The sequence below is a fragment of the Plecotus auritus genome (assembly GCF_963455305.1).
Source record: "Plecotus auritus genome assembly, chromosome: 6".
NCBI lineage: Eukaryota > Metazoa > Chordata > Mammalia > Chiroptera > Vespertilionidae > Plecotus > Plecotus auritus.
Window position 1 is genome coordinate 36,294,027 of NC_137773.1, and position 25,364 is coordinate 36,319,390.

General features: G+C 51.0%; 1 protein-coding gene across 3 annotated transcripts in view; it reads left to right on the forward strand.

The window, feature by feature from the left end:
- The window catches only part of FSTL4 (follistatin like 4), a 332,505-nt gene that overhangs the window by 148,522 nt on the left and 158,619 nt on the right, over positions 1 to 25,364 (forward strand). For all 3 annotated transcript variants that reach the window (XM_080672857.1, XM_080672858.1, XM_080672859.1), the window contains exon 4: positions 13,828 to 14,076. In XM_080672857.1, the coding sequence (XP_080528983.1) occupies positions 13,828 to 14,076 (249 nt within the window). The remainder of the gene's footprint in view (positions 1 to 13,827; positions 14,077 to 25,364) is intronic.

Genomic DNA, 25,364 nt, shown 5'->3' on the forward strand with positions numbered 1-25,364 from the left:
ACGGGGCTGCTGCCGCACTCAGCCACCTTCTTGTGTGGGTCCTAATCTCACGGTGCCATCACCCAACTTGGCTGCCTACCAGAACCAACTGGGCCACCATCCCTTTGGTCCCTTTCCTTGTGAGGCCTGACCCCCATTGGCCACCACCGTGCTCTGCTGCCTTCCTCTTAACTGTGACTTTTTTGAAGATTAAAAAAAATATTGTTATTCTCTGTTTGGAATGAAAGAGTAGATGTCATTCTGACCTGTTTAGGGTTGTGGTAATAAGTCTGCTTGTTGTCACGAATAAAAGATAAATTTGTTTTGGTTAATATGACCTGCTTAGAAGGATTTCTTTTCTTTTTAATGTTGTCTAATATTGCCACTCTAAGTCCGATTGAGCCAATACTGACTACAGAATGACTTCTGCCTGGGGTTTAGGAAGAAATATGTCAATGAGAGTAAAGCCCCACTTTCTGATGCTACTGCCTCAGGAGTGCAGGACCAGTCACAGCTTGTTCTGACCCAAATCAGCTAGAGATCAGATGACATTATTGGTTGGACCCACACTGTGTGGGGCCTGCCTGAAGCAAGGCATTGCTGGCTAGAAGGTGCTTCAAACTCTACTCGGTCTTTTTTATTTCTCTTACTGGAAGTGGAACAAAAGGGGTCGGTCGCTGACCTGGCATTTGTCCCTAGCCGCCTTCAGGAAAGCACTGTTCCTCAGAGGCCCCCACTCTGGGTTTGGAGGTGGCAGGTAGAAGCACAGGTAATTAGTGGCACCTGTCCTCTTCTTTCTTTTCTCCATGGCACCCCGTTCATAAACTTCTCTTTATTGTTTAAGTTCCTGGTGATAGAAGAGTTTAAATTTGCTTTACACACGCAGGAAAATTAAGATAGGTGACCTTGCCCTGACCCTGCCCTTCCTGAGCTTCCCCTGCCACAGGAACTATTCTCATCCACTCGCCAAAGGGCCAAGTGGTGGTGTGTTGAAGATAATATCCCTGTATTTATCTCAAAGTGCTTTTTAATTGTTGGACCGATTTTTTAAAGTCATCATCTGACTTCTGCCTCTGGCAACATGGCAGATAAATATGTTTTAAATCCTTTTAAGCATCGATGTGCTAGTAAGAAAAGTACTAAGTACTTCAGAGGCTAAAAAAGCAAGTGAAATCGGAACCCAGAGAAGTAAAGTAACTCTGACGCTGTCTTGACCTTGAGGCCTTTTGTCCAACTGGGTGAGCTTCATCTTTGCTTTGCATGCCCTGCATGATCCAGGATCGCAAGGACAAGTCCCAAAGCCCTCTGAAGGTGGAAGTATTTGGAAAACTTCCCCCACTCCCCATATAAACCTGGGACCCCAAAGGGTTATATCTACAATGGCAGGGTTATGAATAGAAAAAAAGATGAAGTATTCAGAATAAGGAAACAAAAGAAAGAGAACCATAGGAAAAGGCAATAAACAATTTAATGTAAACCAAATAAATATTAATAATATGTGCACGCAATGGGCACTGTAAGTGAAAATGAATGAATCACAGGTATACGCAAAGATGCAGATGAAACAAAATAGTATAAGAGCAAATGAAGTAAGTCTCCATACAAACAGTATGATTCCTTCATATTTATCTAATGTTCAAAACAGGGGTCCTCAAACTTTTTAAACAGGGGGCCAGTTCACTGTCCCTCAGACCGTTGGAGGGCCGGACTATAGTTTAAAAAAAAAAAACTATGAACAAATTCCTATGCGCACTGCGGGCCCAGGACGAGTCGGCTGCTAAGCAGGACAGGCAGCGGCACCCGGCGGGCCGGATAAATGTCCTCGGCGGGCCGCATGTGGCCCACGGGCCATAGTCTGAGGACTCCTGTAAAAACATGTAAACCAAGCAATATATTGTGTAGAAATACAAAGATGAGCTAAAATTGCAAAGAAAAGCAAATGAATAATAAACACAGAATTCGGGATAGTGGTTACCTCTGAGTGGAAATGAGGGAATGGAATTGGAAACAGGAACATTTGAAAACTAATAAAATGATTCTTTTTCTTTAAATTGGAGCTGCATGAGTCCATAGTTGTTCCTTGTACCACAATGCTGATGCTGTCCACAAAGTGTATAATATTCTTTTATAGCTACTCATTATTTAACAAGAATAATTGATAGTTATTTGAATTTTATGTTTATGTGGTGTGAAATGGGGTTTCAATGTCATTTAATGCCAGGTGGATAGCTCATCGTTTACCAAACGACTCATTTCCCCATGCAGTGGTGCTTGGCATACCTCCACTTTTCATATGTAGTGGGATTTGCTTCTGGGCCCTCTCTTTTGTCTGTCGGGTTTACATTGACTTGTCTATTTCTAGGTCAATACCGCAGTGAGTGAACACAGCAGCTTTCTGGTCTGATGTTCTGATGTCTGGTACGGCACATCTCCCGTCACTATCCTCCCTCTTATTTGTCTTGGTTATCTGGGGCACTTACTCTTCTAAATGATCTTCTTAAGGTCATTTTATCCAATTCCAAAAGGATTTCCTTAGATATATAAATTTATGGTAGCATCTTCCCACCCAAGGTAAGAAGTGTCTTTGCATTTGTTCAAGTCTTATTTTATGACCTTCAATAAGGTTTTATAGTCTTTTTCATATCAGTCCTGTGGCTTCCTTGTTAAATTTATTCATAAATATTTTATGGGTTTTGGCCATTATTATGAGTAGGATATTTTACCTTTTCCATTTTGAAATGTTTATTGCTAATGAAGAGAAGAATGATTAATTTTGGCATATTTATCATCTGTCCACCACTTCATCATAATTCTCTTCCAATTTTAACATTTTTCACTAGTCTCTTGGTGTTCTAAGTATACAGACACACAACTAGTAAAAAGAGGTAGTTGCTACTTGCCTTTTCTGAATTTTTACCCATTATTTCATTTTCATGTGTTATTAGCCTTAGCTTTTCAAGTAAAAAATGGTGAGGACAGATATCCCTGTCTGGCTCCTACGTTCATTAGAACAGTGGTTGGCCATTCACAATGACATGTTTAAGGAGTTTCCCATCTTTCCTTTTTCCTCAATGCTTTCATTTGGGATGACTACTGTACTTTCGGGCTCTGTATTTCTGTTTGGCTCTGGGTTTTGATATATGTCCTCTGCTTAATCTTGGAGGCCACTAATGTGACCCTCAGTAGGGACCATTCTCTCCTTAAATTCCTTAGTTTTATTTTTGGTTCAAATGCATGGTTTTCTTGGGAACCCTTTTTTAAAAATATTTTTTTAATTGGTTTCGGAGAGGAAAAGAGAGGAAGAGAGAGAAACACCAATGATGAGAGAATCATTGATCAGCTACCTCCCACACGTCCCCTGCTGGGGAATGAGCCTGCAACCTGGGCATGTGCCCTCACCAGGAATCCAACCGTGACCTCCTGAGCCACGCCAGCAGTCAGAAACCCTCTTTTTGCTACACTCACTTATAGAGTTTTGATACTTTGTTGTCTCAGTTGATGTTGTCACCCTCCTTCTGCAGCAGCTCCAATTCTGGTCATTCTTCCCTCTCCAGAGGCTGGGCCCCTGGTGTAGATGGTTATTTTCTACGCCTGCTCCATGGGGCTCAAGTTCAGACACTGAAGTAACAGGAGGAAGTAGAGGTCCCACAGGTGGTGCCTGAGAGGAGGACCTCTGTCTGGGAGTAGACAGGTTGTCAGGCCCCTATGGAGACACTTGGAAAAAGCCTCCTACTGTCTGGTCAGCACGCGCTCTCCTGGTCTCAGAGGTCGAGCAGACACAGCCCACCCAAAAAAGCCAGCCTCCCCTGAGCCTGGGCCCACCTGCCAGAGCGATTTGGCTCAGGCGAGCCAGAGGGCGGGAGCCGAGAAGAGAAGAGAAAAAATGAAATTATCTACTTGATACTGTGACTAAGCTTTGTTTTGATATTCTCCAGTGCATATTTTTGTGGCTGCTAATCTCACTGAGAGATAAAGGCAGATCATGGAGAGGAGAAATTGACACCCTTCTGGTTAGAAAAATGCTAAATTTTTCTGTGCTAACATTAGATATTGTAATTGAGCTCCGTCTTTTCTTCTTTGAAAGAAAATAAAAAAGAGCGTGTTATTGTCTCTGGTTGTGAGATACATCTGAGACAAGAGGCCTGCGGTGTTGACCTCCGAACAACACTTGTGCAGCAGGTAAAGCGCCCTGGAAGGGGGGCGCATCCCCTCAGTGCTCGTAAGTCTGGAGTAGAAAGTGCGGGGAGCATCACCGTGCTTACCCTGAGTGTCTCCACAATAACCCTGAAAATAATTGGAGGCAGCCCGAGGTGTCGTGGCCTGGAATCATTAGTTGGTGGAGAAGCAGGAAAGAACCCACATAATGAGGCATCAGCGGGAGAGTGAAGACCCATTGAGAGAGCAACATCTGGCCCTCAGCTGGAAGCCGGAGATGCAGGGAGCCCTGAGGAGCGAGAGTGACAAGGGAGCTTGGTGCCAGGAGGAAAAATGAGGGCTCTGGTGACAGAGGATAAGACAGATGCAGACTGAAGAGGCTTTAGGCAAAGAACAGGAACTTGGGGATAGGAATGTGTTTGGAGGAAGTGCTCTAAAACAAAACCATTTTGTAAGAGACTCTCCCAGAGGCAAAAATCCTATTGTGCTTCCCATTTTTATGCAGCTTTTCTTCCCAAGAAAGTCTCAGAAATAACCTGTCAAAAGTCAGTGAAGCCCTAGCGGGTTTGGCGCAGTGGATAGAGCATCGGCCACCGACTGAAGGGTCCTGGGTTGGATTCCGATCAAGAGCACGTATCTCGGTTGCAGGCTCGATCCCCGGCCCCGGTTGGGGGCACGTGGGAGGCAACCAATCGATGTATCTCTCTCACATCCATGTCTCTCCCTCCCTGTCCCTTCTTTCCACTCTCTCTAAAACTCAATGGAAAAATATCCTTAGGTGAGGATTATCAAAAAAATAATAAATAAAAGAAGCCAGTGAGATAACCTAATGGGCAAATACAGGTAACAAGGAACAGAAGAGATTATTGTCATTTTAGTCTAACCAGAAGGCATGCCAGCTAGAGCACAGGCTTTTATATACATCCTAAATTCACAGGTGTGAGGTTATTTTTCCAACTCAAGGAATCTCTATACAACCCCCTCATGTCTGATAAGGAAATGGAGGCTCACATGTGAGTGAGACCTGCATTGGTAGAACCCTGGTCTGTGGTCTCTCACCCAATGCTTTCCACAACCTCCACCCTTACTGCTCAGCATGTCACCCTGCCTGTTCCTTTAAAACCATTCATTTCTGATTACTCAGACCCCCAGCCTTCAATCTGTGGTCTCTGCAGTGTCTTCCCCAGATTCACTTTCACCCGGCATCTTCCGCAGCCTGCTCTGTGCCAGGCCCTGTGCTGAGCTCTGAACGTAAGAAGTAGAACCTGGTCCTTGTCCTTAAAACCACAGAGACCACCTGTCCGCGGCTCCGAGCACGGAGTGACTGTGAGGCTGGGCTGCTGCGGGCCCTGCCCCAGGGCCTGCCGTTCTGTCTGAGGAGCCCACGGAGCTTTGCGGTGACAAGTGCCGAGTGCTGGCGAGCATGCGGGGAAACCTCCAGGCCATCAGCCTGGGAGCTCGGATTAAGTGGAGAATGCCTGTGGGAGGCCTTGGGGAGAAAGCTCTAGAAGTCGTGTGTCAGGTGGCGGTACTGTCATCACACAGCGTGGAGGGGGGAATGGCACAGCAGAGCCGAGGGCACCAGAAGGAAGAGAAACACCAGACCTGACTGTGTAAGTGGGCCCGAGGCTTCTGTGGTTCTGGGGCCGTGTGTGGGCTGCCTGTGAAACCCAGCCCAGGCTCACCTGGCAGCTCAGGCCCGGCTCACTGCCTGGCACCACCCGAGGTGTCCAGTGGAACCTGCGGAGTTTGGGCTACGGGTCAGTTCTGGTCACTTTCAGACGCCCTCAACTCAGAAGCTGGGCAGAGTCTACCCGGTCAAGCAATGCCTAAAGTAGGAAACTTGCAAGGGAAGCATTTCCTTGAGATATTTTGAAACGTGCTATTTCAAGTCTGCCTTTTAAAACCAGTCCATGCTTCCAGTGTAAACATGCTCACCTTTTCATTAAGTCAGGCTTGAACACGGACCCGCCCACGGTGTATGCGCATCAGTAAAACCAAATGACTTCTTAGCTTTCAGTCCTAGGTAGTCAACCCAGCACCCACTGAGCACTTACTGTGTACCAGCTCCTGACGTGAATTCTCTTGTTTAATCCTCAAAACAATCCTGTGAGCAGCAAACCATTGATCTTCTCATTTTCAATTAGAGGGGAAAGAGGGTAGAGGACTGGCCTGGGTCACAAAGCTAATGAGGGCCAGGGTCCGTTCCGAGGTTTAACCGAGTGTTACTTGAAACTCAGCTGCACGTGTGCAAGCCCTGGAGGAGTTCAGACGCAGCTCGCACGATGGTGACACAGTCCTGCGTCATCCGCTCACGCACGGGCCGACTCCATCACGTGCCTCTGATACATGAGAGTTCTTATCCGTCTCAGCAAAGCTGAGCTTGGTGTTTGGGGCCTCATTGCCTCCCTTCTGGGGTCTTTTTGTACTCGGCTGGGGGCTCCAAAGGAAGGAGGCGCCCCGGGTAAGGGAAAGGATGACAGTCCTTGGCAGCCCACTCAGGTGCCACGTGTCACTGTAGGCACTATATGTATTGGGGAAATTATCAGAAACTTGGGGATAAGGCAAAGGGTTGGTGTGGTGAGTCCTCCCAGTGTCATACTGGAGCATCGCTGCACAGACCCACCAAGGATCATGTACAGTCTGGGCTAGGGGGTTTGTTCAATCAGCTTACTGCTGGTTAAAGGCCCAGACTATGCAGTTACACATTAACTTGTAGATTTGTTTCCAGTAAAGATGCAAACTCTTCCTTTCTGATAGAAAAATGACCCCAGCCCTAACTGGTTTGGCTCAGTGGATAGAGCATCGGCCTACAGACTGAAGGGTCCCAGGTTCGAGTCTGGTCAAGGGCATGTACCTTGGTTGTGGGCACATCCCCAGTGGGAGGTGTGCAGGAGGCAGCTGATCGATGTTTCTCTCCCCGTCGATGTTTCTAACTCTCTATCCCTCTCCCTTCCTCTCTGTAAAAAATCAATAAAATATATTAAAAAGAAAAGAAAAATGACCCCAAAGGTTATGGTGTTCTTGCCCTGTAGGTCATTAACCAATTATGTGTCTCATCTAACCACCTCCTCCACCCCCATAGATCACCTTCACTTCTCCTGCCCGTCCCCTCATTAACGAGTCTAAATCTTTAACTCAGGCTCGCTTTATATTTCCCTGAGAGTCGTGATTTTAAGTATTTATGTGTATACTAGAGACCCGGTGCATGAAAATTCATGCACTGGAGGGGGCGTCCCTCAGCCCAGCATGCCCCCTCTCACAGTCCGGGAGCCCTCAGGGGCAGAAGGCAACCTGGTGATCAGGGGAAGGTGATGCCCCCATCACACCTCTGCTGCTGCCACTGCCAGCAGCACAAGCCTTGGCCAGCCCTGGTTACCTGTACCTCAGGTGGCCCTGGGTGGCTGGAGGGCTGAGGGCGCATCCGGCCACAATGTGCACCTGCCACCCCCCCCCCAACCCCGACAGCTGGGCTGAAAGGACTGGGGGACTGTGGCAGGGCTGAGGGGACTGGGCCCCACCATCTTGTGGCTACGGGTGCCACCATCTTTGTGATGGTGTGACAGTCAATTTGCATATTCCCTCTTTATTAGATAGGATTTGGCACTTGTATTAGCCTGCAGTTGGAAATCACCGCCTCCAAAAGCCCTGCCCAGGGAGTCCGCTGCCTGCAGGAGCCTTGTCTGTGCTCCCATTGATCCAGAGTTGGTTGGGTACAGACTCCCGAGGCAGAACTGAGAGCCCACCTCAGATGAAAGGGCTCCCTTCCCTCCCGACGTTTCAGGCATCTCTAACTCTGGATTGGTGGTTAGTTTGGAAGCCAGTGTGTCAGCCTGCAGTTTAGGACCTGTGAGCAATGCACAAGACAAGTTACGTTCCCACCAGTGATGGGTAACCATGTGTTTCTGTTAAGCTTTGGGCACTAAAGAACTTGGTCAGGACTTTCAGAGCTGGTCAAAATTCTGCTTTGGCAAAGCACACGATTGCCTTGGTCTGGGCTCTGCTCTGTGGTCACCGGGAAGATACCACATCTGCCCAGCAGTCACCGAACAATTTCAGGGGAAAAGGTAGGGGAGGGGCAGGGAGACACTGAAGCTGAGAGACATGATAATGGAGGGCAGGTGGCCAGGTGTCTGTGCATGACAAGGAGTGGGTTTGGATGTGGGATGTTCAAAGATCCAAGCACAGCTTCCTCCTGTCACACTGTACACCACCAGCCTTCAGAAGTAGCTTAATTGCCCTCCCAGCTGCACATTCTCGAGGTGTGTGAGAGCAGAGATCCAATAGCCAGGCGTGCTGATGTTGGAGAATTTGGTCAGGACTTTCAGAGCTCATCAAAATTCTGCTTTCATAAAGCACACGATTGGAGACCCTCAAACTATGGGCATCTGGACCCTCCTGGCATGAGTTCCTTCAGATAGGGACCCTGTCCCCAGCTGAGCAGATGATCCCAAGTCTGAGCAATTTGGAGTGAGACTGATTCAAATCTAGACTCTACACATCTACAGCCTACTTACTGTCTGACCATAAGCAAGTCACTTCTTAACTCATTTCTTAATCTGTAAAATAGGCATGTATACATGCCTCAGAGTGAGGCCTGTGTGTTTACTTCCAGAGCTATAAATGAAGATCAGATGAACCTACATATGTATCTAAGTGTTGGCATAATGCCTGGCCTGACATGCCTCAGTGCACAGCAGTTACTGTAAGCTTTGCCCTCTCTGTCTGGGTGCTAGGAATGCACTTCCCCTGTGAGGAACTACACATTTTCTTCCTAATACTTGAGTGTGAATGACTTTACAGGACAGATTGGACCTGAAGCAGCCCCAGCACCCAGGGCACCCAGAGGGTGTGAAGGTTCCCACCAAGGTGACCAGGGGTGAGAGCCCAAGAGGGCTGCTCTCCTCCCACCTGCAGCCTGGGCGGTGCCAATGCCAAGAGCCTTGTGACTTACAGGAGTATCTGAGGACTGGCCTTTCCAGCCAGGACTAGAGACAGGACCTCCCCACAACACTCAGTTCCCAGGGGCCAAGAAAGGCTTCCAGGGAACCAGAGTCACCCCACTTTCTCAAGGGTACAGTGAGGCAAGGTGGTAACTTTGCCTCTGCAGTCACGGCTCCCTACAGACTGGGTCAGCCGGGCAGGGTCTGCTCTGAACAGGACCGTGTGAGCCAGGCCTCTTCCTGGGCCAACCCCTGGCTCTGCCCATGAGCTCCAGGGCCCCAGGCTGCTCCACCCCTCACTTTCAGGTCTCAGGTCAAATCTCACCTCTTCCACGAGGTTTCTCTGACCTCCAGATGAGCGCTGGCCCGGTCAGCCACCTGTTTATCTCCTTCCTGGCATTTATTACAACCCACATGTCTTTATTGACTTGTTTCCCTCTTCACACTCTATCTGTCTTCCTACGCTGCCATGGAAGTGTCCTGAGGACAATGCCCTCGTCTGCTTTGTGTCCCAGCACCTAGAGTCAGGTCTGGCACATAGGCGGGGCTCCAAAATATATGTCGGATGAGTCAGTGGATGGAGAGCTGTCAGGCAGGCCCTTCTGAAGTGCCTCCTTGTCACCACCCATCCACATGGCCATAGAAGCTACACTGACTGGCTTGCTGGGTCTCCGCCTGGCTCTCACACAAACCCAAATTCTGCCACCACATCTCAGGCACTTGGGTGGTCTCTGCAATGAGGGAGTCGAAGTTGACCACATATTCTGTCTGAGGACCACCTTGGGCATGTCTGAGAGCATAAATTGTCTTGGGAGGGTGGGGGAAGGGTGCTGAGACCATTACCTGCAGCTCCCGGATGGCACACCCCACATGTCTAAACACCTCTGTATACACACTGCTCTTCGAAAGGCAGGTCCTCAGCTTTGGGTCTTTAGAAAACCTGACCCCGACCCAGGCTATGGGCTACAGCCCCTGGTGAGTGTATATGATGCACAGAAAAGAAAGCCTGTAATCCAGCTGTGTCTGCTGATGGTGGGCACGTGGTTCCTGTGCAAGTGCCTTCTGTCTGCAGAAGGTGGAGCCTGTTGCTGTGCCAGGCTGGGGTTCAGGACAGGCAGCGCGGAAGGTGGCTGGCTCTGGGCGCTGCGCATGCCTCTGCACCCATGTCCCACCGTTCTCACCTGTGTTGGGCCTTGCTCAGTATGCGGCCACCTTAGAGCCAAGAAGTCACCTCACTGTGGCTTTATGGTATGTGGGGCAGAGCGGGGGGGGGGGGGGGGGGGGAGGGACGAGGGGGAGGGGCGGTGAGGCAGTCCTCTGCTGGGGTCTGAGGGCCTACAGGAGGAGGCCCAGGCAGTACTGCTGAGGAGACCTGGAGAGGGGACCTTGCATAGGTTTACTCTGTGCCAAGGAACCGGTTACGAATTGTCTGTGCTCTGGTGCACTCAGTGTGAGAGAGGCTTCCTGCTTGGGTGAAGGAATAGAACCCCCTACCTGTGTGTGGTCCCGCCACTGGGATCGCACAGACGTGACCTGGACAGGCTAACCTCCACCGCCTCTGCCTACGCTCTGAGTTGGCAGTCCCAGGTCTGTGATGCTCGAATGGAGAATCTTTACCTGAACCACAGAGGAAGTCTTTAGCGCTGACTGGTACAAATGGACTTGTTTCTCCTCCTGTCATAACTTTCATGTAACAATTCCCATTTCTGATCGTGTCGGTACGTTTAATCAGTGTTGAAAAGCAGCTTTTTGGTACGATGATCAGTTTCTGACATGGGTAAATGACTTCCTTGACGACTATAAATTAAACAGGTTATGTCTTTTGCATGCATTGTGGTTGTCCTCGCCAACCCTGGGGCAGTTGCGGGCGGTCTCACTCGGTTACCTTTCCCACTACTGTTTTATCGCCATCCTGGTAGAGTGGGAATTCATCCTGTTTTAGTAACAAGGAGGCAGTGGTGACGGGGGCTTGTTTAATGAGGAAGCCACGGCTTGTTGGCGTCTCTGTGGCAGACGGGATCCCAGGCCCGTCCCTGTGTGGGGTGTTCCTAGCTTGGCGCAGGCCTGTTGTCTGCAGGCCGGGAGGTGAAGCGGCAGGGGCAAGGCTTTAAAGCTACTTTTACCTTAACTGCAAATATTAGGAATCAGTTGTTTGCTGACTCCACGTCAGAGAGAACCTGAGTGTTCTGACCACTTCCACGAGCCCCGGTGGGCACGTTTTCTGAACACGATGGCCTCAAACGTGGGCATTGGCAGCACCACACGCAATGCTGCTCTTCCGAGGTATTCACTGTGGTTGCGCCTGCAGGTGATTCTAAGGAGAAAGGGTCAGGAGAGGGGTTCTCCCTGTCCAGAGCGAGCTGGCTTTGGTGGTCTCTGAAGTCCCTCCCTGTGCTGCCACTCCAGACTCTGGTGCCCTTGCCCCAGAAGGCCCACCTTCAAGGACACCTGTCTCCTTTATGCCACCATCTTTCCAGCTTCCCTCCTGCCCCCTTGGAAGAGGCCAGGGGAGATGCACCCCTCAAAAAATCACTGCATGGGTGACCCTCCCCACCCTCGCCATCTCAGCCTCTAGCCTGGGGTTTGAGCAGTGGCAACATCTGCGTTAAGGAGCTCAGCTTTTAAAACTGTTGTGTTTCTTAAAACCTGAGTGTACACCCCTAACTGGTTTGGCTCAGTGGATAGAGCGTCGGCCTGCGGACTGAAGGGTCCCAGGTTCGATTCCGGTCAGGGGGCATGTACCTTGGTTGCGGGCACATCCCCAGTGGGGCGTGTGCAGGAGGCAGCTGATCGATGTTTCTAACTTTCTATCCCTCTCCCTTCCTCTCTGTAAAAAATCAATAAAAACCTGAGTGTACAGGGGCCATGTGAGGACAAAGGCCCTGCCCCTGCGGGGTCTCCTGAGGCCAGAGAGTGCGGCAGACACGATGCGGCAGGAGGATTCAGAGAGGGGCACATGGATATGAAATGGCAGGAAAGGGACCCCAGGTGTGAGTTGGAGCTGATTTAGTGGTGGGCAGCACAGCGGAAGCAAAAAGAGACCACGGACTCGGAAACCTTGACTCTGGTTTTTTTCCAAATGGAGCAATTAGTGGGTGCCCTTCCCATCACACACGACAGCTTATTAAAACGGCGATGCAGTGGCAATGCGCTGAGTCCTGGCACTGTGTGGAGGAAGAAAGAAATGCTGACCTTTGCACAGCTGTTAGTTTCTTCTAGTAGCCGCCAGCGCTTTCCGGGGTAACCCATTTTCCAGGAATCAGGCTCATCAAACACACTTTGTGGCAAAGCAGCCATAAGCACGGGGGTGGGGCCTCCAGCCCAGAGCCACCCTCCCTCTGCCCGTCAGCCTTGACAGGAAACTGTGCACTGCGGCTGCTGAAGGCCACGGTGACACGAGAGCAATTAGCAGAGTGGGTAAAGGACATTCCCGCGCCCGCGTAGGATCCGCACTTTTACACTGCTTGGAGATATTTTGACCTTCTAGTTTATTATGATTCAAGAAAAAGTCAATATTTCTTAGCTTGCCAAGGCCGGAGGAATTTAAATGAGTTATTGAATCAAGCACTTAATCTACTGATAACTGATTCTTTTCCTTTCAAATCTATAATGATGAAAAGCAGGCTTAACCAAAAACAAGAAAAGGAAGGTTCTTTTTTTTCCCCCGCAGACAATTTTAGCCCATGGGATAGGAGCTGAGGCTGGAAGTGCAGGCTTGAGTGCCAGGGCCATTCTGTTTTGCGGAGTATTTTGAAGGTTTCATTAAAACTTAAAAGCAAAACTTCTGTGGCCATGGAATCTGCATTCATGTTTTAACTTGATATCCCTTTATAATTCTCAACTTCCTGTCTGTTGCCATCAACGCCACGTGCAGTCAGCCAGTTTCCTGGGCTCCTGTGGCCGTGTGTGACGCTGTGGGAGATGCTTGCTTGGCCTTTTACTAAGTGGACCCGGTTCAGCATGAACCAGTCTCCCCTCCTCCTGCCCGCTTGGCCCTCTGAGCTCTGGGCACCACTGCCTGAGATCATCATGGGCATGTGTTGGGTGCAGGTTCTCAACCTTCTTGCGAGGCTGCAGCACTGTGCTGGAGGGACTAGGCCGTGGAGAAAGGCTGCTGCCGCCAGGGCAGATGGTGCGCGTCCGGGGAGCTCGGGCCTCCCTGCCCTGAATGCCCTCCCTCCCCATCCTGACACCACTTCCTCCTCACTCTATGCTTCCTCCCTAGATTCCGCAGCAGCTCCCCAGGGTCTAACATATGGGACCGAAATTCTTCTGCCTGGCTCTCTCAGCCCCCTGGAACCACACCTGCTCCCCTTTACTGACCCACTCCTCGGCCCCTGCACAAAGCTCCTCCCCACCTCAGGTCTCCTCCCTGCAGTGTGTTATGGGAGCTTGACTCAAGCCTCTGCATCTCTCAGGAAGCCTCCTGCTTTCAGTCGGCAGGGCCCATGGGCACTTTGCCACCTCCATGCAGCCCCGTCTACCTCTCCCTTCCAGATGGGCAGGGCTCCTGTCTGAGATGTTTGGTGTGGGCCATAAAAACCAGGCTCTCCACTCCAGGACACTGCTCTTGGCACCCACAGCCACCTCCTGTTGGAGGGCAGGGACTCCCTCAGGCACCCAAGCCCCCAGGCCCCGGCCTCACAGGCAAATGGAGCCTCTGCTTGCCAGGACTTGAAAGAGCCACCAAGGAAGCGCAGGACCCCACCCGAGTGCCTGCAGCTGACCTCTGTGTTTGTATGCCTGGCAGGGCTCTCCAACTATGACTGGCTGCGGTCCTCCTGCGGGAAGAAGCTGTGCGGCCGCGGGAGCAGGTGCACGCTCAGCCGGGAGACCGGGGAGCCCGAATGCCGGTGCCTGGAGGCCTGCAAGCCCAGCTACGTTCCCGTGTGCGGCTCCGATGGGAGGTTTTATGAAAACCACTGTGAGCTCTACCGCGCCGCGTGCCTGCTGGAGAAGAAGATCGTCATCGCCCACAGCAAGGGCTGTTTCCTGAAAGGTAGGAAGGTGGTTTCGTGCCCCTATGATTTGGGCTTTGGGGGTGGTTCTTCTAATGCCCTTCTGACCACTGACCCGGTGCACTGAGTTTATAGGTTAAAGTGTGAAGGCAATAGAGAAAGAGGAAGGCTGGGGCCTTCACAGCGTGGCAGCGGTGGCATTTTGGAGATGCAGGTTCTGTTGTGGCCACCTGCCCTCAAAGAGCAGGATCCAGGGAGGCCCAGTGATACCCTGGCTGCCATGGGACACAGAGGAACCAGGCCACGAGGTGGTGCCCAGGCCTCTCACTCACATCGGGGTGCTGATAGGGCCTGCACATAACCCCCGGACAGAGTCTCATGAATCAGGACCATCTGTGCATAGCATGTGTCAGGTGGACACCAGCACAGTGAATCCCAGCATGTCAGGCTCTCGAACTGTGGCCTGGAGTAGTCGCTAGTGGAACAGCACTTCATGCCTGGCCTGGCCTGGCCAGAACACCCTGAGCAAGACAGGGAGGCTCTGAGTGGACATCAGAACATGTCCATGGAGTCGGGGCCAAGGGGTTTGTGCTCCGTGCTAGGGTTGAGTCAGAAGAGAAGGGCAGTGGCAGTTACTGCTGGAGGGATAGAGCCTCGGGCAGGGCCTAGGGCTCTTCACACCTGATCCATTCTCAGCACCTGGCACAGTGCCTTGCGCCAAGGAGGCACTCAGTGGCTCACAGATGCCGGAAGGTGTGAGAGTTAGAATGCAAATTCCCGTGTTGATGTGGCCCCAATGAATGGTACATGGTACATGGTACACAGTGTGACAGGCGTGTTTCAGCAGTGGAGCACAGGCCTGTGGTTCCTGCAGCTTTTGCCCATGCCACTTGCACTCACATGAAGGGGCTCCCCACCTCGGCTGTGGGCTGTGGCAGCAGGGAGCCCGGGAGCACTTGGGCTCTGGAAAGCCAAGTTTATCCCTGATGGGAATGGTCTTGGGCACTTTCATGGCTGTGCTTATGATGCTAATGCTGAGGTGCTCCAGAAATCACAAGGCACATTATGGAAATGAGGCCAAAATGAGCCCAAGAAAAATGTCCCTGGTCCGGGAGCACTGCCCGGCCACGTGCCTGCGGAGTCCCCAGCAGCGGTGAGCTCTAAAACACTTGACTGGTTGCTCTGGCTGTATTGGCCGTGTTGAATCTTATAGACTGATGTTCCATTCTCCAGTTTCCAATATCCTCCAAATTGCATCTTTCTGAAGGTTTTCATTTCTGCCTCAGAGTATGCACAGCCTCCCTCCCCATCAGTTAATCAAGCATCATTTCTCATGTCATGCGAGGGAAACACAGCCACCACAAAACCCAGGAGGGATGAGGCGCGGGGCAAGCAGATTCGGGTTCTGTTTCATGCTGATTGACTTTACCCACAAAATCCTCCTGATTTGTTGAGTTTTGCACAGATTTTGTGAGTCCCCACCCAGGCAGTATGGCAGGGCCACTGGCCTAAAGGTCCCTGTCAGTGGAGAACAGGACTTGTGAGGCCCCCAGAGGTTGCAGCTCAGCTCTGCCACGTCCCAGCTGTGTGGTCTTGGGTGCATCACTCCGCCTCTCTGGGCCTTTTCTCAGATGTAAAATCAAGGCTACCAGCAGTACCCGCCTACTCTGTGGAGAAAAGTACATGAGATGCTCACAGAAACCACTGAACATGTGTGGGCAGTTACAGGTGTTGGTATTAATGACACCTGCTGTCATCCGGCATCTAATCCAGTGTGGCCTCAGGCCTAGAGCAGGGAGATGCATAACCTGTGCAGGGTCCTCAGAGGCATCAGCAAGGCTCTGCCCAGCAGGGCTTCGCAACGTGTCTGGGCCCAGGTGGCTTGTGGTAGTTGGAAAGTGGGTGTGGAAGGCACCGAGTCGGCCTGAGATGCCCATGTCCCGGAGATGCCCTTCCTGCAGGCCTGGCCCGTGGGTCGGGCCCTACGGAGAAGCCTTCCCAGCCTCAGGCTCAGGGTCAGCGCCAGGCCTGGCAGGTGGGGGCGGGGGTGTCTCAGAAGAAAGGAGGGTGTAAAGGACAACTTCCCGCAGTGCTGCCCCCACGATGGCAGGGCAGTAGTTAATACCATCTTGAGCTCCTTGATGATCATTTAGCTTTTGTCCCAAATCACCAGGGAGTTATTAATACAGGAAACTTAAAAACATCTTTTTCCCCCCTGCAAATAAAAATTCTAAAATCATCTGTTGCATTCTCTAGTCGTACCAGACTTTACAAAGAGAAGCTATGACTTCATTCTCTAGGTTTTATCTGTCTCCAGAAGTCCTTATGGGGAGGGGGCGGGGTTCACACCCCATGGGGACACAGGGCCTTGCCACTCAGCAACCTTCTCAGCCCCATTTACAAGAGAATTTCTGGTATCATATTCCAGTTGCCATGTCAATGGGGTGCCTTGTGAACTCAAATATCACATCATTTAGGGATCATTAGCATGTGAGAAATCAAAACTGAACTCCGAATCAAATCCTTGCTTCAGCTGGCCTTTGCAGCCAGGGCACCAGCTCTCCGGAAGTCCCAAGCAGGGTCTCTTGCCGAAAATCGGGGGTTCAGAGGATATAGGATGTGGTATCTCTTTCTTCTGGTGGCAAAATTAGAGTCATAGTTGTTCTCAGCCCCAAAGACTGCCAGCGAATACCAAGATGGTGGGTGGGATTCTCTGTAACTTTCACTGTTTATGGTGTTTTAAAAGTTGTCTTGTGACATGGGTTCCTTTTGTGTACTAGTTGGCACTTTTTAAACTATTTTCCTGACTTGGTTTTGAATTCACACTTTATCTCCTACGCTGTTCGAGAAGACATTGCCTTTCAGCAGTCACTCACCACGCCAGGGCTGTATTAGCCCAGATGATACAATGTCATAGTAGGGCAGTTTTCCAAACAAACCATGAAATTATGGAAAAAGGAGCCTCTTAGGAGTTCAGTCGTAAATGGACCTCAAGCTTCTCATCCCACATGCTATTATAGGTGCTTTGGGGGGGTGGGGGGGCGGGGGACTCATGAAATCAGAGGAAATAATTTTCATTTTTGACAAAAACATTTACTATAGGCTCACCAACAAATCTTTTGTGGTTACTAAACACAGGAATAAAAACCCAACCTTTTGTTGCATTAGCAGAACAGCAAGATCTTACTGCTAAAGAGACCTCTTTTTTCTTGTTGTTACTCTGAGTCTTGTTGCTTTAGGAACGTAAATTTAGCCCCAGGCCTGCAGGGCATTTCCACACTTCCCGCCAGTTACCTCTCCAGCTGCAGACCCAGCTCCCCAAGGTGTGTGAGATCCTGGCACAGGGCCCTGTCTGGGCAGAGTCATAGGGGTTGGGTTTCACTCTGTTGGAGCGAGTTCCTACCGCAGGGAGGTGCTGGGGCCTGCGGGAGCATCATGGGGGCTGAGGGGGCAACAGGCACAGACTCAAGGGCACCGGCTTTAGATCCATCATGGAGCCATACCACACCTTTGTGGATGAGGCATGTAAGCTCTCTGCGCCTCACTTGCCTCATCTGTAAAATGGGATGATAATTCTACCTACCTCAAGGAGCAGTGCCCACACAGAGTGATCACTCTTCTCTAAGTGGAATCGACAGCAGTCAGGTTGATGGTGATGTCGTTGCAAACCTCAAAGCACATTTGAGGGACGGATACAAGAGGCCAAAAGACCCCTGCCCGCACATGCAATGTGGGTACTCCAGTGAGCCAGGAAGATGAGAGAAGAATGCTGGTCCTCATTTATTTAATGGATGACTAGAATTTGACCTGCAAATGATCAAACTTAAACCACCTTCTCCAACTGCCTTGCTTTTTGAAAGAGATGTAATGAGTCATCCAAGCTCACCTAGCAAGTTATGAGAGAAAGAAGGGGAGAATTAAGATTCCTGATTCCGGGTCTAGAGCAGGTTTCTGGAATGAATGAAAGGCTCTCAGGAACTGTCAGCTGAGCCTGAGGGAGGGGTTGTGTGCCTGACCTGAGAAGGGGAACGTCTAGGGAAGGAGCTGGAGAAGAGACATTCGAGGCGCATCTCGAAGGGTGAGAGCGGGCATCCTAGATGCAGGCAGGAAGTGCCTGCAGACCAGGGGAGAGCCAGTGGTTAGAAGGCAGGTCCCATAGGGGAGTGCAGCTGGGGATACACGCGGACAGGCGGGTAAGGGAGAGCTGAGAAGGCCTATGTGCCAAGCCTACCAGGTGTCAGGTAAGCTACTCCAGCTTCCCCATTCGCCAGACAGGCACCTCGAGGCCCGGAGAACACTAAGCAGTCCCTGCCCATGTCCCACAGGCCCTGTCACTGCAGCCCGCCCTTCGCAGACACCCGCAGCTGTGGGGCTATCTGTCCAGCAGGCACATTCACAGCACATGCGATGGCCTCGTCCTGTTCCCCAGGAGGCTTCCTGGTGAGGAGGGAGAGCTCCGAGCCATGGTGGCTTCGAGGCGCTGGGCTGGGGTCCCAGCAAGAAGCCCAGCCGGGGCTTCTCCTGGAAAGGGGGCTGTCATCCCAAACGCACAGGCCTCCAGACATCAGAGCACCGGGCCACGCTGTCCTCTAGGGAAAGAGCTGCGGGAGGAGCCCAGGACAAAGCAGCAGTGATCCCTCACACGGGGCCTGGCTTCCTGGCACTGGCCGCCACCCTCCAACCCTTTCTCCTGTTTCCATTTTCTTCCAATTGTCCTTCCCCCCCGGCCCCACCCACATTCTGTCCTGAAGCCACTGCTGCCCTGCAGCCACAGCCACTGCAAAGGAATCTGTCTGCACCCAGTGTCCTTCCTGACCTTCACTTTCAGCTCTGCAAAAAGGGTCTGGCCACTTCACCAAGCCACCAGCTTCACAGCCGTTATTGACTGTCCGCCGGGGACCGAGGCTGTGCAGGGCCCGAGGATACAGTATGATCAGGATGCTGGGCCGACCTGGTGGAATTGGCCAGTCCCAGCACCCCCACTCTCTGGGCCATCATGTGGGAGCTGCTCTAGCCAGAGACACCACCGAGACCTCAAGGGCCACTGGGAATCTTCATGGACTGTCTCCTGTCTTGCCGCCTCCCCTGTAGGTTCAGCTGGCACCAATGCAGACAGCTATGAGCCACGGAACTGAAAGTTTACCAACAGCCCCCCTCCCGCCTCTCCCTCCCCGCCCCCCAACACAGCAGCCTCAGAACTCAGTCCTCCCATTTATAGTATCTGCTTCCAGGATCAAGAAACACAACTTAAAACAAACATGTGTATTCTTTGGATATTTCCCTCCAGGTTTCATGCAACAAAATGTCTTGGTGTGAGCACCCTGCAAATGTGGGAGAATGTTATCAGCTCAGTATGTGTGATGTGCTTCACAGAACCGCTATACTTGGGATGAATTAATTACATCCCAGTAATTAAAAAGTGCTAATAAGTTATTGAGCTGAGGAAGTCTCGCACTGCATTGATTTCACTTATGGAAACAAGCCGCAGCCTCCAAGTCACCCCCGACACACACACACATACAGTGTCTCCTGTTCTTCCCTGACACCTCCTCATCATCATCTCCAACTCCTCTGGCAGGCTCAGGCTCTCTCATCCTAAGCCTTGTCCCAGCATCCCACTAGGTGCCATTCCATCTCTTCCCTTCTTTCCCAGACACCCTAAGTCTCACCTGCCCTGGCTGTCTTCACTTCCCCAGCTCCCTCTGCACACTGTCCACTAGGGTCTGCGGCTGCCTGCTGTCCCCATTAAGATCACGGTCTCCTTCCCAATGTCAAGTCCAGGTGGAACTTTCCAGCCCTGGTCTTACTGTATCCCTCCTGCAGTGGCACCTGTCAATCTTCTGGCAGCCCCCTCCATGGCTTCCATGGTTTAGCCCCCTCCTCTGACTCTTCACAGGCTCTTCCTTCCCCAGGAGCTTTATGTTTTTACTAGAGGCCCAGTGCATGAAATTCATGCACTCGGGGGTCCCTCAGCCCGGCCTGTGCCCTCTCGCAGTCCGGGAGCCCTTGGGAGTGGGCCTACGCCATCAGTCGGAAATCCTTAGCACTGCTGCGGAGGCGGGAGAGGCTCCCGCCACTGACACCATGCTCGCCATCCATGAGCCGGGCTTCTGGCTGAGTGGCGCTCTCCCCATGGGAGCACACTGACCACCAGGGGGCAGCTCCTGTGTTGAGCGCCTGCCCCCTGGTGGTCAGTGTGCGTCATAGCAACCAGTCGTTCGCCGTTCGGTTGATTTGCATATTAGCTTTTATTATACAGGATTGTTTTATTACAGTGCAGTTGGCATACAGTACTATATTAGTTTCAGGTGTACAACATAGTGATTTGACATTCAATGCCTTATGGAGTGATCACCACACTAAGTCTAGTACCCACCTGTCACCGTGCAAAGTTCCAACAGCATTGTTGACTGGATTCCCTGTGCTGTGCACCGCGTCTCCATGGCTTATTCATTTTCTGTATGGAGGCTTGTACTTTTTACGCCCTGTGCCTTTTTCACCCATCCCTCCACACCTTCTGGCAATCATCAGTTTGTTCCCTGCTTCTATGAGTCTGTTTACGTTTTGTATTTTTAGACTCCTCATACAAGTGAAATCATACAGTATTTGTCTTTCTCTGTCTGACTTCTATTACTCACCAGTAGCTTTCTACATGTGGATTCTCCTGGGGGTCCTCCTTGGCTCTCTTCTCTTTCCATTCCACCCCCACCCATGGTTCCAGCCATGCCTCACATGCCAATAAGACCCAACTGTACCTTCATCCCTAGCCTCCCCTCCATATTCCCAGCTGCCTGCCTGGACCCACCCTCAAAGGCCCACAGGCACCTCAAATTCAGTGTGTCCAAATGAACTCACCATCTCCCTGATCCCTCTGTCCTGACATAGCTCTTCTTCCTCACACAGCATCTGCCTCAGTAATGGCAGCAACCCTCTGACACCCCAAGAAACTGGCATCTTATTGCTTACTCCTTGCATCTGAGCCCCTACTCCAAAACCCTGCCATCATTTCTTCATCCCTCCCCTCTCTTCTCTACCTCTTCTGCTGCCACATACATCCATCCCACCACCATCTCTCACCTGGATGACCTCTATGTCCCCCAAGCTATCCTCTCAGCTCCTGGTCAGATAGTTCTTCAAATCATCCTTGCATATGGCTTTAGGAGTGAGCTTTCCAAGACATAACTTTGACCATGACACTCCCCTGCTTGAACCCTCTGTCTGTCACTCAGCAAACATATACCTCCTGTGAGCCAGGTCTATCCCGGGCGCCGGAGATACAGCAATGTACAGAACAGACTTCCTGCCCTCACAGCATGTGTCGTCTATGGGAGAGACCAAGCAAGAGGAAAGTGCGCTAGGTGGTAACAGATGCCATGGGGAGGAATAAAGTCAGGAAAGGGGTTAGTGAGAGCTTCTTGTAGTTGTTGTTTTGCTTTAATTTAATTTAATTACAGTTTACATTCAGTATTATTCTGTATTAGTTTAAGATGTACAGCATAGTGGTTAGACAATCATATTCTTTACAAAATGATTTCTGCCCCCCCCTCCAATATTTCAAGTACTCACTTGGCCCCATACATAGGTATTATAATAGTATTGACTACACTCCCTATGCTGTAATCTATATCTCTGTGACCATTCTGTAACTACCAATCTGTACTTCTTAATCCTTTTACCTTTTTTACCCAGTCCCCCACCCTTTCCCCTCTGTCAACTGTCAGTCTATTTCTGTATCTATGAGTCCATTTTTATTTTGTTTATTTATTTTGTTCTTTAGATTTCACCTATAAGTGAAATCATATAGTATTTGTCTTTCTCTGACTGACTTATTTCACTTAGCATAATACCCTCTAGGTCTAACCATGCTATCACAAAAGATAAGATTTCATTCTTTTTTGCAGCCTTGTAGTAGTCCATTTTGTATATGTACCACAGCTTTTTTATCTACTCGCCTATTGATGGGCCAGTAAGAGCTTCTAATATGAGAAGTGACATTTGAGCAAAGACCTGAAGGATGCTGAGAGGGTACTGAGCGAGGCATTTACGTCTCTGGGAGAAAAACATCCCAGCAGGTGCAAAGCCCCTGAGGTGAGAGCTTGCCTGGCGTGTTTGGGGATCAACAAGAAGGCAGGGTTCCTAGAGCAGAGCAAGGCAGAGGAGAGGTCCAAGGGAAGTTAGAGGGGTGTTGGGATAGATCCTCCACATAGGGCCGTGTTGGTAAGTGGAAGCCCAGACTCGTAGCCACTGTGCTATATTGTCATTTAATTATTCCACAGTGCCCACCAAGGGATTGCCTTGAGGGGACCAGCCGAGGAGCTGTGAGGATCCGCCATGGCTGGAAGAGAAGACCTGTCCAGGAGCTCAGGGCCGAGCATCTCTAGGTTCATTCTTTATCTGAGATAAACCCTCAGGGCCCAGGGGATTTCCTCTGTCAGCCCCAAGCCAACCAAGGTGCTATCAGAACTACTACCGAGAGGAGGGTCCCCTTCTGTTACAACCTCCTATCAGCTTGCCAGTGGGGAACTGTGATTTCTCTTTCATCCCTAGCTCACCAAAGATGTTCCACTCATCTTCAAAGGAATGCACAAATTGATGGTTATTTACTAAACAGGACAGATGCAGTCCCTCAGAGGTCCCAAGTGAGAGCATGAGAAGCCCTAGTCAGAGATCCTCCATGCAGTATGAGGCAGGGGGTCCCAGCAAAACTGATGGTAGATTCATAAGAAGGACCCTGCTTGGAGGACTTGGTGGATTCTCTGTGGTGGGGGGCCATCGAGTGTGTTGAGGGGAAATGAGAAAGGAAAGGGACAGAAGGGGGCAAGGGAGGGGGCTACTTGGAGATTCTCCCCAGGAGGCTGCTTGAAGAAGATGCTGCATGGGGACAAGGGGTGCCCTGGGCTCAGACTGCTGAGAACCACCTAGTGGAGCCCATGGCCAACACTTGGGAGGCTTTGAGTGATGGTCATGAGTGAAATGTTTAATTACTGGAGCGAGGAGAAGTTGATTTGGGACTTCTTTAAGGTTTTCCCTTGTTGCACCTTCAATTAAGATCAAGGTCCCCGTGCAGCAGCCGCTAAATGACACTGCACATTGAATCACCGTGCTCAAGCGGTTTATCTAATTACCTGCGTGACAAACTCCCCAGCTGTCACATCAGCCACAACTCAAGTATGTTGACTCTGGGTCCCTGCCTGGAAGTTGTTCTGTGTTAATAACGGGCCAAGGAAAGGACTCCCATATCCGTTTGTACACATAGAATCCCTTTGAGGTTCTCCTGTTGCCTGCTAGAGATTTGAGGAGTCGAAGGGGCCAGCAGTAGGGAGGACAGTGGGTGCAGGAGGTGAGCAGAGGCCTGAAGGTCAGCCTGTTTTTGGGTCTCGAGCCACCCCTGCCCCTTCACCCCCAGCACCTGCAGAGGGTATGGCTGTCCAGCCTCTCTACCTGCATTTTTGGACAGTGAGCAGTGTGTTTGAACCATCTTTTTTCCCCCCCAAAAAATAAAGGGAGGAACACTTACCACTGTGTCAAACTAACTGAAATAAATCAGGGGAGTTAGGGATACAGACCCACCAGTGTTCCAGGGAGAGGTAGGTGACTGCTAACCTCCACCAGCAGAGTGTCTGCGTGGGGAACATCCCCGCAGAGCAGGCTCGCCAAACGCACAGGTAACAAGACCACACCCAACAGTCTGTGGTGTTGAGGACTCAGCCAGGAGAGCCCAGCCCTCTCCTGCATCCAGGGGTGTGGGGAACCCCCTGTGGTTCCTTATTGTGGGTGAACTTATGCCAAGTCCTGTGCCAGGTGCCACAGAGAACCGGGTCCAGAACACGGAGTGTTCTCGAAGCCAGTGAGGGGAGGCAGAGCTGCACTGCCACCAGCGTGGGCTCCTCGTCCTGTGAGCCCTGCCCTCTGCCTGCCTTCTTGCTGTGTGCACTTCTGCTTTGATGCACCTTGATCACTCATTAATGAAGGTAATCGGAGTGAAACTACTTTCAAAAAGCTGCTCCAAATGCAAGCAGTAAAATCACTTTGCTTGCAGGCAATTAAAATCCCCAGAGACAGTGAACTCCGACCACTCATTATAAGCAGGAGGGCTGAGTGTGCTTTTGTCCTTGTAGCTGGAAGGAAGGGCTCATCGAGCAAGCGACCTCGAAGGCTTGTCTGTTTACTTGTCTCCCTTGGGGAACTTCTGTTTCTTCATCCACTGCTTGTCTTTTAGGCCACCCCCACCCACTCTGATTGGCTGGCATGTGACCCGCAGGCCTGGTGTCCAGTGGTCCAGCAAGTGCCTCTCTGAGCCCAACCTGCCCCACTCTGCCCAGCTGAATTCTCTTCCTCCCCACCTCCCATTCTCTCCCTCTCTCTCTCTCTCTCTCTCTCTCTCTCTCTCTCTCTCTCTCTCTCTCCCCCCTCTCTCCCCCCTTCTCTCTCTCTCTCTCTCCTTCTCTCTCTCTCTCTCATTCTCTCTCTCCCTCCCACCCTCCCTCTCTGATGACATGTTCCATTGAAATATAACAAATCTAGGCTTTCAACTGATTGGATGAGGCCCACCCACATTGTAGAAGGCAACTGCTTTATTCAAAGTCCACCGATTTAAAGGTTAATGGCATACAACAACACCATCACAGAAACACCCAGCGTAGTGTTTGATCACATGTCTGGTTCCTGTGGCCCAGCCAAGTTGATGCATAAAGTTAACCACCATACCCACTCGCTGCAGGCTTGTTCTAAGTGCCTCCCTTGTCCAACCAGAGGCACAGGCCATTGTGAGGGAGGCCTGCATGAAGTCCTTCGATCGACAGGAGCCAAGCGTCCCATCTGGGCCAGGCCCTGAACAGCGGACACGCTGGCACTTGGTCAGGGGCACACCCCATTGCCACCCCACCAGAGCGAGATGCTGACTCGGAAAGGAAATACCGTGGCAGGCAGGGCTGTGCTCCCTTGCCCTGGGGCTGTCGATGGAGTGTCAAGCCCTTAGGGTCATTGCCCCTTCCTCCCCGTTGCAACCCACCCCACCCCCTGCCCAGCACCCAGAAATTACACAGGAAGGGCGTTGCTCTGGACCCCATCAGCAGTCATCTTCCTTCACCCACCACCCTTAGGGGTGTCTTCTGCCAATGGCTATTTTTCCAGTGAAGTTATTTTTCTTCCACCAGCTTAATAGTTTAAACAGTAACGGTTGGAAATTATACTTAAACACTCAAATGATATAAGATGCAAATGTGAGGGGAGAAAAATCAAAGGGGAATGAAGGCGGGAGGTTCTGAGGTTTCTCAGAACACGGGAACGGTGCACCAATGGTGGTACGCAGGCCACAAAGGCTGCCGGT